Source organism: Phyllostomus discolor, chromosome 7 (assembly GCF_004126475.2).
Source record: "Phyllostomus discolor isolate MPI-MPIP mPhyDis1 chromosome 7, mPhyDis1.pri.v3, whole genome shotgun sequence".
In the NCBI taxonomy this organism is placed as follows: Eukaryota; Metazoa; Chordata; class Mammalia; order Chiroptera; family Phyllostomidae; genus Phyllostomus; species Phyllostomus discolor.
In genome coordinates, this window is record NC_040909.2 from 116,810,927 (window position 1) to 116,824,709 (window position 13,783).

Below are 13,783 nucleotides of genomic sequence, written 5' to 3' on the forward strand. Positions count from 1 at the left end.
CAATAGCAGCAGAGTACCAACATTTGCATGAGTTCTTTGAGCCCCACTTCCCACAGTGTGATGTGAAGAAAGCCAGGTAACAGGTGCATTATGCCATGGCTTATGTTACAGAAGAGGAACCATAAGTTTAGGGAACCTAAGCCTTTATAATGTGCAGTATGCATGGTTCCCCTTTGCTCCCGAGCAAGGTACTGTTTCTATGACTGCTAAGACTGCTGCACTATGTTTACAGTGCCAACATAGTGAAAAGATAGGGCTGAACAAAGGTACTCAGTACCTCTACTTACAGGACGTGCAGAAATCCAAAATTGTCTATAAAAAACTACATTATTCCAAATGTTAACTAAATCTAGAAGAAAAATTTATTTTATTACAATTGTTAATAACACAATTATAGCAACATAAATTATAAATTTTCATAAGTATTACACATAAAAAGTAAAATAATACAGGAAGTGTCTTAATAAAATAGATGGCCCCTTCCCCCAGTTAATTTATGTATAAATTGATAATGTTGTTTGTTGAAAGGATGAGATAGGATCCAGCCCCTTGGTTCTGCCTACTCCCCTTCCTTCTTTTTTTCTTTTAGGTACTGAGAAGCTTTGCTTACAAAAAAAATAAAAAAGAAAGTCTATGAGGTTTCAGAGTATTGTTATAATAATGTCATTCAATTCTTTAAACATGTTTCTATTTATATTCCAAAAATTACTTAATCTTTTATCAAAAGTATGTTTAGTGATAATCAGTGAACAACTTCATTGAAACCTTCAGTTTCATAGAAAGTGGTGAATTAGAAACCATCTGATATGCAAAAGACTGCATACCTGAGACAAAAGACATCTGATTCCTAAAGACTGCATTATACATATGCAGTCTTTAGGAATCTTTCCCTGTCCTAATACCAACTTTGGGGGGCCTGGAAGTTTTAAGGGCATATACCATTATAAAGCTCTGGATAGATGAGGATATGCTTTTTTATATGTAGAAGGTAGAAAAAAAGCAGTTTAGTGCTTTTAGTGAAAGCAGAGAGCAGGGACTCTGTTAAGATATCATTAACACTTTTCAATCAGATTAATGTGAGTGAAGAGTAACATTTAGAAGACAAAGAAATTGATTCTCTTAGAACTATCTTAAGAGTTCACCTCTTGGGTGCCATAGGTCATCTGGGAGTCATCAGAGTGGGATGAGTGTAGCTCCCCAGGCTAACACCATGTGGGAAGAGTGCTTGACCCAGGACAGATGGCCTCTGTGGGTGGTGCTGCACATTAGTGGCTGTCCCTCTAGTCCTCTTCTCGGAGCCATACGACTCACCTTCTCCCTGTGTAACTTCAGTACCCTCTGAGCCACCGTCCCTCCACTGGAGCCCCATAAGAGCAAAATTTTGTGTGTTGTCCCTTTCAGACAATGCTTGAGTTTCTAGCAGTTGTCCTTGCCCAGGCAGACAGAGTCCCCACTGATTTTCACAGCCAGATGTTATATGGGCTTCTCTTCCCAGCCCCAGAGCTCTGAGCCAGGGAGCCTGGCATGGGGTTGAGACCCCTCCTCACTCATTAGAAGGTACCTTTGCAACTGAGATATCCCTCTGGATTTTCAACTGCCCTTTCACTTCTCCACCCCTCCTACCAGTCTCCTCAAGGTGGCCTCTTTATATCCTTAGTTATAAAACTTCTGTTCCGCTGGTCTTCAGATAGTTATCCAGGTTGCTTGTTCAGTAATTTAGGTTATAATTTTGATGTAGTCAGAGTAAGTGCATGGAACTTCTACCTACTCTGCCATTTGAATCAGGTCTCACCTTGCACTTCTATGTTAGGTAGACACTTCTTTCCTTAAATCTCATGAACCAACCTCTACTAGCTTCTTATTTTTTTTTTGCAGCTCCCTTACCTCTCTGAGCCTTCATTGAACTGAAGATAGTTAAGGTCCTTGCTCTGGATTAGACCAGAACACACTAAAGCTTTATTCATATCATTAATAAGGGTATTTTACTTTCTTACTATTTGTGTTCACTGCAGTAGCACTTTTAAATTTCTTCAAGAACTTTTCCTTTGCATTTATACCTTGGCTAACTCTTTTGTGCAAGAGACCTAGCTTTTGACACGCTTTCTTCTCCAAGCTTAATCATTTCCAGCTTTTGATTTAATGTGAAAGGCATGTAACTCTGCCTTTCACTTGAACACTTAGAGGCCATTGTAGAGTTATTGGCCTAATTTCAATGTTGTTGTGTCTCAGGGAATAGGGAAGCCCAAAGAAAGGGAGAGAGATGGGGTCGTAGCTGGTTGGTGGAACAGTCAGACTACATACGTTATTTGTAGATTAAGTTGGCCATCTTAAATGGGTGTAGTTCATGGCACTCAAAAACAACACAATAGTAACATCAAAGATCACACTGATCATAGATCACCATGATCACCATAGATCACCAAATATAATCATGAAAAAGCTTGAACTGTTGCAAGAATTACCAAAATGTGACACAGACATGAAGTGAGCAAATGATGTTGGAAAAATGTTACCGATAGATTTGCTCGGTGCAAGGTTGACACAAACCTTCAGTTCATTATGAAATAGCCTAAAGCACAAGTAAGCAAAGTGCAATAAAATGAGGCATTCCTGAATATTTTATCTTTAATTAAAACTAACTTAATGATTTAGTTTTTGTCATTACTATTGGCTTTATTTTAGTTTTTACATGGAACTTTCCATTTTTTATGGCCCTTTCACCTTGGCTAATATTCATTAAGAATTAGTATTATTAGGATTTTGGACTTTATTGTATACATGTAATTTATGAAAATGGCCGTTTTGGTGAAACAAATTATCTGAAAGATGGAACTAAACACCTTTCTAATATATTAGATGCCACCTAAGAAACAACACTTAAAAAATCTAAATTGAAAACAAATTCTAGAACCATTGTTATTGATTGCCATATGGTAGTTGAGAGTTTTGCAGTCAAATTTAATTCCCATACTAATTAAAGCCAAGAAAACGTAATTATTTGAAATGTGCATTTGACCCTCAACTATGTTTACTTGGGTTTTTCTTATCTTTTGTAGCAACAGATTTTTTACTTTTAGGTCATTTGTCTCTGAACCAATAATGCACTGTGTGTTCCTGGTATTATTTAAAACTTAAACATATTAAATTTTTATTAACTTGGGAAAATTCTGTATAATATCCAGGTTTCAAATAGGCAATTTGTAAATTGTTTACTTGTATTTTAGTATCATTCCTTCCCATCACTAGTTGCTTTAAAGAGAAAAAATATTACCATGGATAGCACCCAAGCTAGTCAAAAGCATGCCAAGGAAAATCTTGTTACAGTTTTCTTTCTTTTTTTTTTTAATTTGTTACAGTTTTCTCAGAAAAACTTGAAAGAAGACAACCAAACAAAAAATTTTAAGTTAATGCCTTGCTGGTAGTGGGTTTTATTATCTTTTTAAAATAAAGCATAGTATATTCTATGTATATGTTATATTCTCAAGTTTTGCAAAGATGTTTAATAAATATAATTTTGTAATTCTAGCTTAAAGCACAGAACACTAGGTGTGTTATTAATAGTCACTTGTTCTAACAGGACAGACCACTTATATGCCTTCTTCATTCAGTGGAGTCCAGAAATATATGCGGAAGATGTTGGTGAATATACCAGAGAACCTGGATTTATAGTTGTAAAAAAGATTGAAGAATCTGAAACAAATGAGGATTCTACTAGTGAAGCAGCAGCCAGAGAATGGGAGGTAAGGAAAAAACTGAAGATTTCATTGATCTTTTTCCTTTGTGTGAATTTAGAGCTTTATGGTAGTACAGGAAGTACATGAAATCCTGGTGGAAAAGAATACTTTTTAAAAAGGTTCACTCTTCATGTGTATATGTGTTTATTGAATGACTCTGACCTAGTAACTTCAGTTCATTATTATTTGCCTTTTTTCTTGTTTTGTTTTAAAATACTAGAGAACCAATGTATCAGCAATAAAATGACTTACTGAGTGCATGTTAACTAGAATAGTATTCTTTGCTCTTATACTATTTTTTATGAAACATTTTCTCAGATCTGATTTATTACTGTTATCTCCTACATGGAGTAAGTACAGTAGTCATTTAACACATTCGTGCAAATTAGCACTCTTCTGATTCTAAACCCACACATTATCTCGACATGAATGTAACAACAATGCTAGGGAAATAAACTGGTACTAATTTACAAAATGGTAAAAATGTTATGTGCTCAAATTTAATGAGCTTATCTATATGGCCAAATTAACACTAATCTACTTTTTATAACCCTTTTTAGATATATCTTTTAATATTATATGTGTTTTACATGCTTCATTTTGTGAGATTGATAGGATGGCAATTACTGGTCTATCTGTTGTTGTGATTGCCTGGATTAATCTCTTCTTGACGCATTAGACAATATAGAGCAGATGCTAAAATGTGATAATAAATGGGATCAAATTTTGTTATCCATTTGGTGTTAATGTTTGTGGTTGTCTATGTGATATAAATTTGTTGTGCATGTAGTTAACATGTATAATTATTGAAAGTATACATGGCATGTCTTTTGTTTAAAATGTGAACCTTATTTTTAAATGCCCAATCTGTATAGTTATATACATCAGTTTCTACTATAACTTTAATATAATCGAGGGAAAGAGGTAACATACATTGAGTACACATTTTAGGTTCTTTGAGCACTTAAACCAACCTTATTAATCTTCTCACCAGCTTTATTTGCAATAGCCCCAAACTGGAAACAGCCTGAGTGCTATCAGAGGGAGAATGGATAAATTTTGGAATATTCATGAAATTCCAAATAATATAGCAATAAAAACAATCCACTGGCACAGGCAACATTATAAATAAATCTCACACATAATACGTGTACTAGGAGAAGCCAAGCCAGGAAAAAAATGAGTATATACTGTATAATTCCTTTTATATAGCATTCAGAAAGGAAAAACTAGTCAAAATTCACTCAAGCTACTCTTTTCTGGGGGTTATTAGAGATTATTCTAGGGGCATGTGGGAACTTCACAGAGTACTGGAAATGTTCTATATTTTATTCTGGGTGATGGTTACATGGGTGTTGACATATATGGAAAATAATCCCTATGTATTTAAAATTACCTTTAGGAGGCTTTTAAATAGCCCAGGTGATCAAACAAATCTACCTGTACTCAGAGAGCAACAGTTGAAGATAGAGCAGAAGGAGCTGAAATAAAGTTTTTTGAAAAGGAATTACATAGCTAATAAGATTAGATTTAGTAACACTCAGGTAATAGTGAAGTTTCTAACTTGGGTACAAAGTGGATGGCAGGAATTGGAGATTTTTACTCCATTGGGGTTGGAGCACTTAACTTCAGCAATAATAGACTATTATGATTATTTTGCTATTGTCAATTTTGGTTCAAAGGAACTGCCTTGGTTCTTGTGGAAGATTAATAAATGTCTCTTCACCTGTTTTTAACCACAATTGATTATAAAGATAAAATGGAAGATAAAAATATTAATTTAAAAACTTGTCCAATAGGGTGGCCACTAGCCACATAGGGCTACTGAGTACTTGAAGTATGGCTAATACAACTAAGGAACTGAATTTTTAATTTAACTCAATTTAATTTTAATTAATTTAAATTTAGGAATTGATAGATACTTCATTCATTTGGGTAACTTGAATGACTTAGATTTATTAATTTACTTTTTCAACTATAAATTTTATGAAACCTAAACACAATTTAAATAAATCCAGATCTCAATAAGAACAAGTATTTCTTGTAAAAATATAGTGTCTTAATTGAAATGTGCAACAGTGTATAAATAGTAATACCTATAGATAAAATTGCCACTAGCCACATGTGGATATTGAGAACTTGAAATATGGCTTATCCAGATTGAAATGTTCTCTTTAAATATAAAATATATACTGGATTTTAAAGACTTAGAATTGGAAGAAAAAATGTAAGATATCATTATTATTTGCCCTGACTGGCGTAGCTCAGTGGATTGAGCGTGGGCTGCTAACCAAAGTGTCGCAGGTTCAATTCCCAGTCAGGCCACATACCTGGGTTGCAGGCCACAGCCCCCAGCAACTGCACATTGATGTTTCTCTCTCTCTCTTTCTCCCTTCCTTCCCTCTGTAAAAATAAATAAATAAAATCTTTAAAAAAAAACCTTTCACATCCTTTATACAAAATTTAAAAAAAAAAAGATATCATTATTATATGTATTGATTATGCTAAATGATAATATTTTGGATATATTGGGTTTAATATATTTAACCTTTTCTTTTTTAATGTGGCTACTGGAAAATTTATAATTGTATATGTCTTATATTTCTTCTGTACAGTGATGGTCTAGTGCCCGGTGGTTACTAATACCTAAAAAGTAATTTTTTTTCCATCCAAAATCACTGTTGGTGTTATACATTCTGTGGGTTGGAATGAATGTATAATGATATAAGAATATTTTAAATGTTAAAATGATGTTTAAAAAAGGAATTTGGCTAGAGCACTTATACAAAACTAGAGTACTTCAAAACGTGAAGTGATATTTTTATGGTTTTTTTCTGCCTAGGGATGGAGAATAGGTAACTTAGAATTTAGGATAAATTTATTACAGCTACCAGTCTGTTTGATTAAACCTATCTGGTCTACTTACTCTTGCTTTGTTTCAGTGATACTTAGATTTTTATTATCTGTTATTTAGGCAGAAATATATTGCTGACCAGAATTTATACGTTGGGGAAACTTTTGCATACAGTAAACTTACCTCCACTCCCAGTTTCTTCTGTTTCCCACTGGTCTCCCTCCCTGTGTAAGCACCATGAGTACAGTTTCATACACTTACATCCTCAGAACTAAGAACAGTGTGGGAATGCAGGATGAAGCAAAAGTAGGTTTACAGTTGTTCGTATGGAAAATAATATACTAATAAATAATAATGCAAGAATAAACTGTGTTTTGTGTACTCATAACCTTATGGCTACTTTTATCCCACCCTTTATAATTTATTCTCAATAAATATTTATTGGTTAATGAATAATTTGGGGTATACAGTAGAATTGGTTATAAAACTTCTTTCTCATTATCTTTCAAAATTGGTCTATATCCTAAAATAAGTTTTTATATTTGTTTAAAGGGTTTTTTTAAAGACTTTATTTATTTTTAGAGAGGAGAAGGGAAAGAAACATCAGTGTGTGGTTGCTTCTCGCACACCCCCTACTGAGAACCTGGCCCAGCAACTCAGGCATGTGCCCTAGACTGGAAATTAAACCAGTGACCCTTTCATTTGTAGGCCGGTACTCAACCCACTGAGCCTCACCAGCCAGGGCCCCTAAAATAAGCTCTTATGTCAGTTGTAGTAAATATTTTGTCATAAAGCCTTAGACTCTGGAAGTTGGAATTACTGACATTCTACCCTCTCTTTTTTTTACATTTTTTAATCCCCACCTGAGGATATATTTGTTGATTTTGCTAGAGAGGAAAAGGGAGAGAGAGAGGGAGAGAGAAAAATGGATGTGAGAGAGCAACATCAATTAGTTGCCTCCCATTTGTGCCCTGACTGGGGATTGAACCTGCAACCTAGGCATGTGCCTTGACAGAAAATCGAACCTGCAACCTTTTGGTGCACAGGACAATGCTCCAGCTAACTGAGCCACCTGGCCAGGGCTCTCATTTTACATTGTATACTATTCTTGGTTCTGTTTTAACATATTTGGTAACAGAGAGTTTATTACCTCAACAGGCAGAAACATACCTTTGTAAATTGAACTCATTTGTCTTTGTTCTTCCTTCTGGTGCACATCAATAACCATTTTCTGTATACTGTGATAATCTGAAAATATTTATCATCTTTCTTTTTAACCTTTTTCTGGGATTATTTTTGCTGGTACTTCTGTTTAAGTCTTTCTAAATCCTACACTATCTTAATCATTACCCTAAAGTGTGTCAAACCATTGTAAAATTATTAAAGTATGCACTTAGGGTATCAAGAAAAGTTCTATGATATTTGAAACAATTTCAGTTCCAAAATACATAAATTGAAAGTCAATCCTATTGAGTAAAGTTAGGAAAGGCTGGAATTTAGGAATGTGAAGTGACTAGAAAACGAGAGAGGAAAGGAGATTAGTACTAGAGATTTATTTGTAGAGTGAATCCCATAGAGAAGTAAGAGAAGCAGAAACCTGTGTTTACTGAGAAAGAAAAGTCAGACAAATTAAGGTGGTCAGAAGCAAGAGCCCCTAATGAAACATCAAAACTAAGATCCCTGAATATTGGGAGAAAGAATCTGAGAAGATTCTATACCTAACACTTAAGATGTATGTGAGGTCGATATTCTATAATATATGTTCCTTACTGTTCTGTTTAGTCAATATAAACATAATTAGTATAAAACATCAGCTTACCTCACCCTTGGATTTTTTAACCATAGTATCTTGAGTTAGTTAATTATGAATTTTTATGCTGTTGGGAGTTTAATAACCTTACCTTGCTACTGAAAGGTTACTGGTACTGACCAGTATCCAGTGACAGGAAGATGGAGCATGTGAAGTGAAAGGATAATGTTTTATGTGGGACTTTGGTAGTTTTGTTAAAAATGTTATTTACTTTTTTGTTTTTTAATGGAGATTGTTCTTACAGATTTCACTGCTAAAGGAAGAGCTCTAATGTCATTTCAGTAAAGTGTCGAGAGGTCCCAAGGGCAACGTGGGGAAAGATGCCTATTGGCACCTACTGTTTCCTGATAGTGCTTTGATTTAATAAATATACAAAAATAGAGATTAATAAATAGTATGATGAATTTGCATGTACCAGTCACTCAGCTTTATCAACTTACTTGGTCTACAATTTCCTGTGCCCCAGTTCACATTTCTTCACATGTCATAAAAATGTTTAAAATACAAGAATTTGCACATGCCTCACCACATTTGCAGGTTCTAAATTGCGGTCCTTTCTTTTTCCTGAATAAATCTTTCTTGGTGATGAAAAATGTTGGAAATACATTTAAGATGAATGAATTTTTATATTTCTTCAAATTTCATAAGTATTTAAAATATGATATAAATGTATTTTTGCAGCTTATTTGAATCAGGATCCAACTAAGATCCAAATGTTTCAGTTAGTTAAAATGTCTCTTCAGTCCCTGTAGTTGTAGATTCTTCCTCCATTGCTTTGCTTTACTTTTTCTCCATGTAATCTTAGTTTTGAAAAAAAGAACATATTTTTCCTGTAGAAAGTCCCACAATCTGGATTTTGCTGATTTCATCCTACAGTGTTATTAATATGTTCTTCTGTCTCGAATTTCCTGCAAATGATAATTCACATCTAGAGGGACCTATTAACCATAGACCATCATCTTTATTATACAGATAATTTCTCTGAGCTTGTTTCTTATTTGCCTGAAAATTTACTTCTTATAGTAATAAGTCATAGTAGTTAGTCTTGTAATTCAGAGCCTATATTCTTTTTAACATACCAAGTTCTCAACCTTGTGAAAACCTTTGAATCATGTAGGAGAACATTCAAAAATCTTATTGCTTAAGGTCATATGACCTCAAATCAACGAAATCAGAATTAGGGGGAACAGGACCTACTTACCAGTGTTGTTTAAAGCTCCTCATTGTATAGTACCAATGGGAAAACCACTGTAGTGTATACCACGTACCCCCACTTCAGATATTGCATTAAACTTACACAGTGCTAAGGCTGCAGAAGATTCTTTCAGACTGTATTGATCACGGTATACTTTAATTTTCAAATCTCTGTCATGCAAGTTACATGGTATAAAATACTTTTCAAAATATTCCACTTTTCTTGGTGTTCCATCTGCACACCAAAAACATAAATTTGATTCATTGTAGAGAAAGGTTTCTTTAATTGTTTATGCCCTTTTGTAAAAAGATTTTTATTTATTTATTTTTTGAGAAAGGGAAAAGGAGGGAGAAAGAGAGGGAGTGAGACATGATATGTGAGGGAAACAGCAATCAGTTGCCTCTTATACATCCCCAACTGCGGACCTGGCCCACAGCCCAGACTTGTGCCCTGACTGGGAATCAAACTGGCAACCTTTTGGCCCACAGGCTGGCGCTCAGTCCACTGAGCAACACCAGCCAGGGCTGTGCCTTTATTTTTGAAAACATGTTTTCCTGTCAGGAGCAATCATGCTGATGCAATTCCTTCAGGTATAGCTCCCTTGCATACTAAAGGACTCCTATCACCTGTTGATTTCCCTCTCCCTGGAGTGCCTCTGAGGGTGCATACCAGGCTGTAATCTACTGTTCGGTGCCTCTTGAACTATTTCATCAAATATTCTGTAGTTTGATGTACTTGATAAGTGCCCAGGAGTCCTGTGGTATAGTCTAAAGCAGCAGCCATCACAGTAAGCCTGAAATATTTTTGAAGCCTGTTTTACCTTGAAGGTTCATGTGAACTTTGCATTTGTCATCTTAATTTATCTGATGTAATGTAAAAAGAATGTGTAAATTTTTTAGCATAAAGTAAAATGATGCTACAGTGATACAGGTCACTTGTATTCTGTCACTAGGTGGTTTCAGAACACATTACTGCACCCCTTGGGCCATGTCATCTTCAAGCCCAAGTACCAACCTCAAGAGGCTCTGCAGTAGAGACCTTTGAAAGTTTTAGGTTTCAAAGTGTCACGTGTGTTGTCTGGGCTTGCTGCTTGATGACACAGGCCTTAAAAGTGGAACTTTTAAAGCTGAAATTGCTGTTTATCTCACTTCCTTTGGATTGAATTTTACTCCTTTGGGCATAAGAGCAGGCAGAAAATGTTTTTCTTATTTTTCATTTCTAAAGTTAATTTTATACCACTCGTAGTTCAGTATCTCTCATACTCCAGACCTACTTCCTAAAACATCCAGTGCTAACTAGGATGATAAAAAAAAAAGAAAGAAATTGACTTTATTAAATTAGCTTTAATTGATTTGTATAGAAGTTTACCTCCCAGGTTTATGCTGTTTGGTTAAAATTTTAAAATATAAGTTTGCTAAGGTCATATGCCAATAGATTATATAACATATTAATGTTTTTCATTTTCAAAGTAATGATTGGTATTAGAAGAAAATTTCTCTGGCTTACTTCCCACTTCTTATCCTTGCTGAAGTCTTGATAAAAATATGTTCCATTTGATTTCTGGTTTCTGAAATGACTTTTTTATTTTTAGGTGCTCCAAATTACTCACTTTAGCTTAGGTTATTCATTTAAATGTAAGTATAAATGTAAATATGTTGACTACTTGTTACATAAATCTGTAAAGATTTTGTACTTAAAATATTTTATAATCTACCTCTTAGATAACTTTTTAAATTATTTATAGACTTTTCCTATTTTGATGTTAATTTTTAGTATTCTCCATTTTAATTGTATGAATATAAAAATTTAACCTAATATTAGCATTTTAGGCCATGAAATTTATTATGTCCATAGTGGATTTGGTTTTTCACTAATAATTACCATTTGGAGTCAGTCTGCTTCCTTAATTGCCATTAATTAAGCAGAGTTGTTGCTATGGCTGTTTACTAGGTTACACAGAGGGTTTTACAGGAGTTTGGTATTGCTGCAATACTTTTTTTTGCTGCAGTTTTTAAGAAGCACCAGCATTGGAAGGCTTCAACCGTTTGGTAAATATTTTATATCTTAAGCTGCCAAAATATGAGTATTTTGGTGTTCATTTTATTCAACATGTGGCTTTGTTTTTTTTAATTAAAGCACAAGTGATACCAAAATTAAAATTGAGCCACTATGTAAAATAAAAGAAAACATTTTTTATCTCTTCTCAGTTAACCAGCAAAATCCATACAGAATTGGTCTTGTTCAAAATGAAAGTAGTCTCCATGTATAAGTCACTAAATAAAGAGAGGTCATATTTCTCAGATGAAGGCAATTAATTTTTTATATTGATCAAATCACATAGTATTATAAACCATAACTCCAGAAGAAATTCAATAAATCTGAAAAAGGTAGAATTCAAAGGCATTAAAAACAATTAGAATTTATGTGTAAATACAAATTGTCTTATATATCATTTCTGTATTGAATGTTTCTAAGACCACTTTATTGTGGTATGATTGACACAGTAAAAGCTATACCTGTTTAATATGTACAACTTGATGAGTTTTCAAAAAAGTGTACATTCATGAAATCATTACTATAATCTACGCCATAAACATTTTCATTAGTGCCAAATCTTCCCATTATTACTATTATTATTATATTTTGTAATAAGAACATTCAACATAAGATCTACCTTCTTAGCAATTTTCGGGTATGCAGTACAATATTATTAGGCACTATGCTGTGGGGTGGATTTCTAGTTGTAGTCTGTTCATATATTTTTTTCTTATTTGCATTTAGCACCCAGAATTGTGCCTAATACAGTCTGTTTTCACTACTAATAATGTTAAATGAGAATATTATCTACCTCAGGAAAGTTGTAAAGCAGGGGTGTAGAACTCATTTTCACTGGGGGCCACAGTAGCCTTGCAGTTGCCTTCAAAGGGCCGAATATAATTTCAACTCCTTAACAGTTAAGGAGTAGTTACATTTATATAGTCCTAAAATTATTTCAGCCCTTTGGTCCCTGGTGAAAATGAGTTTGACACTCCTGTTGTAAAGCAATGCTTTGCTCTACCTGTTAATATTCTTTCTCAGTTACTATTCAAATTTTCATTAAAAATCCAAAATGTAAATTTAATGTGGATTGAGAAGAGACAAGATGAATGAATGACAGACTTTTATGACTTGAAATATTAAAATTACTTCTAAAATATTACTTTAAATATTGAGTATGGTAGATTAGGTATTGTTGCTTCTAGTACCACTCTCAATTCTGAGGAAATCAGATATAAAGTACAGTAATTCAGTACTTTCAGACCCAATAAAGAAAACAGAGAAGAAAATATTATTAATTTAATATCTGAACTATGAGAACAGATTATGTTCAACTGGTTATGTTTTTTAAAGTGCTTTGTGTCACAGTCTGTTATTTTACATTAATGACAAGCTGACATCTGCTTTAAGCTCTGGGGTGTCTAGACAAATTTAGATGATCTAGCAACATGTTTCTGAACACTGAAAAAAGAAAGGGCAAGAAGGAGATTTATTGGTCTCATTTTATGTTTGCTAGTGAATATGCTTATTAATTAGGAAGCACTTGACTTCAAGAAACAGAAAAATCATACTAAAAATAGTTTGAACAGTTTTTTATTGTGTTGTAATTGACATATAACAGTAATTTCAGGTGTACAACATAATGATTCACTTTTGTAGACATTGCAGAATAATAGTCACAATAAGTCTGTTTGATACTGTCATCACATATAGTTAAGAATAAAATTCTTTATGATGAAGACTTCTAAGATGTATTCTCTTAGCCACTCTCAAATATGCAATACAGTATTATTAACTATAGTTACATGCTGTACATTACACCCTCATGACTTATTGTATAACTGGAAATTTGTACCTTTTGACCTCCTTCACCTATTTCACCCACCTCTTTGACAACCACCAATCTGTAATCTTTATCTGTGAGGATGGTATTGTAGTGGTGATGGTGGTGGTTGTTTTGAGTTCCACATGTAAATGAGGTTTATAGTATTTGTCTGACTGATTATTTCACTTACCATGATGTCCTCAAGGTCTATACATAGTATTGCAAATGGCAAGATTTTATTCTTTTTTATGGCTAAGTAGTATTCTGTGATATATCTTGGCTATTGTAAATAATGTAATACTTCAGAGAATATGGGTGCATATATCTT

At 33.8% G+C, this 13,783-nt stretch overlaps 1 protein-coding gene across 11 annotated transcripts in view; it reads left to right on the top strand.

The window, feature by feature from the left end:
• OXR1 (oxidation resistance 1) overlaps window positions 1-13,783 on the top strand; it is a 376,616-nt gene that overhangs the window by 340,538 nt on the left and 22,295 nt on the right. For all 11 annotated transcript variants that reach the window (XM_028534085.2, XM_028534087.2, XM_036031343.1 and 8 more), the window contains one exon: window positions 3,578-3,740. In XM_028534085.2, coding sequence (XP_028389886.1) covers window positions 3,578-3,740 — 163 coding nt within the window. The remainder of the gene's footprint in view (window positions 1-3,577; window positions 3,741-13,783) is intronic.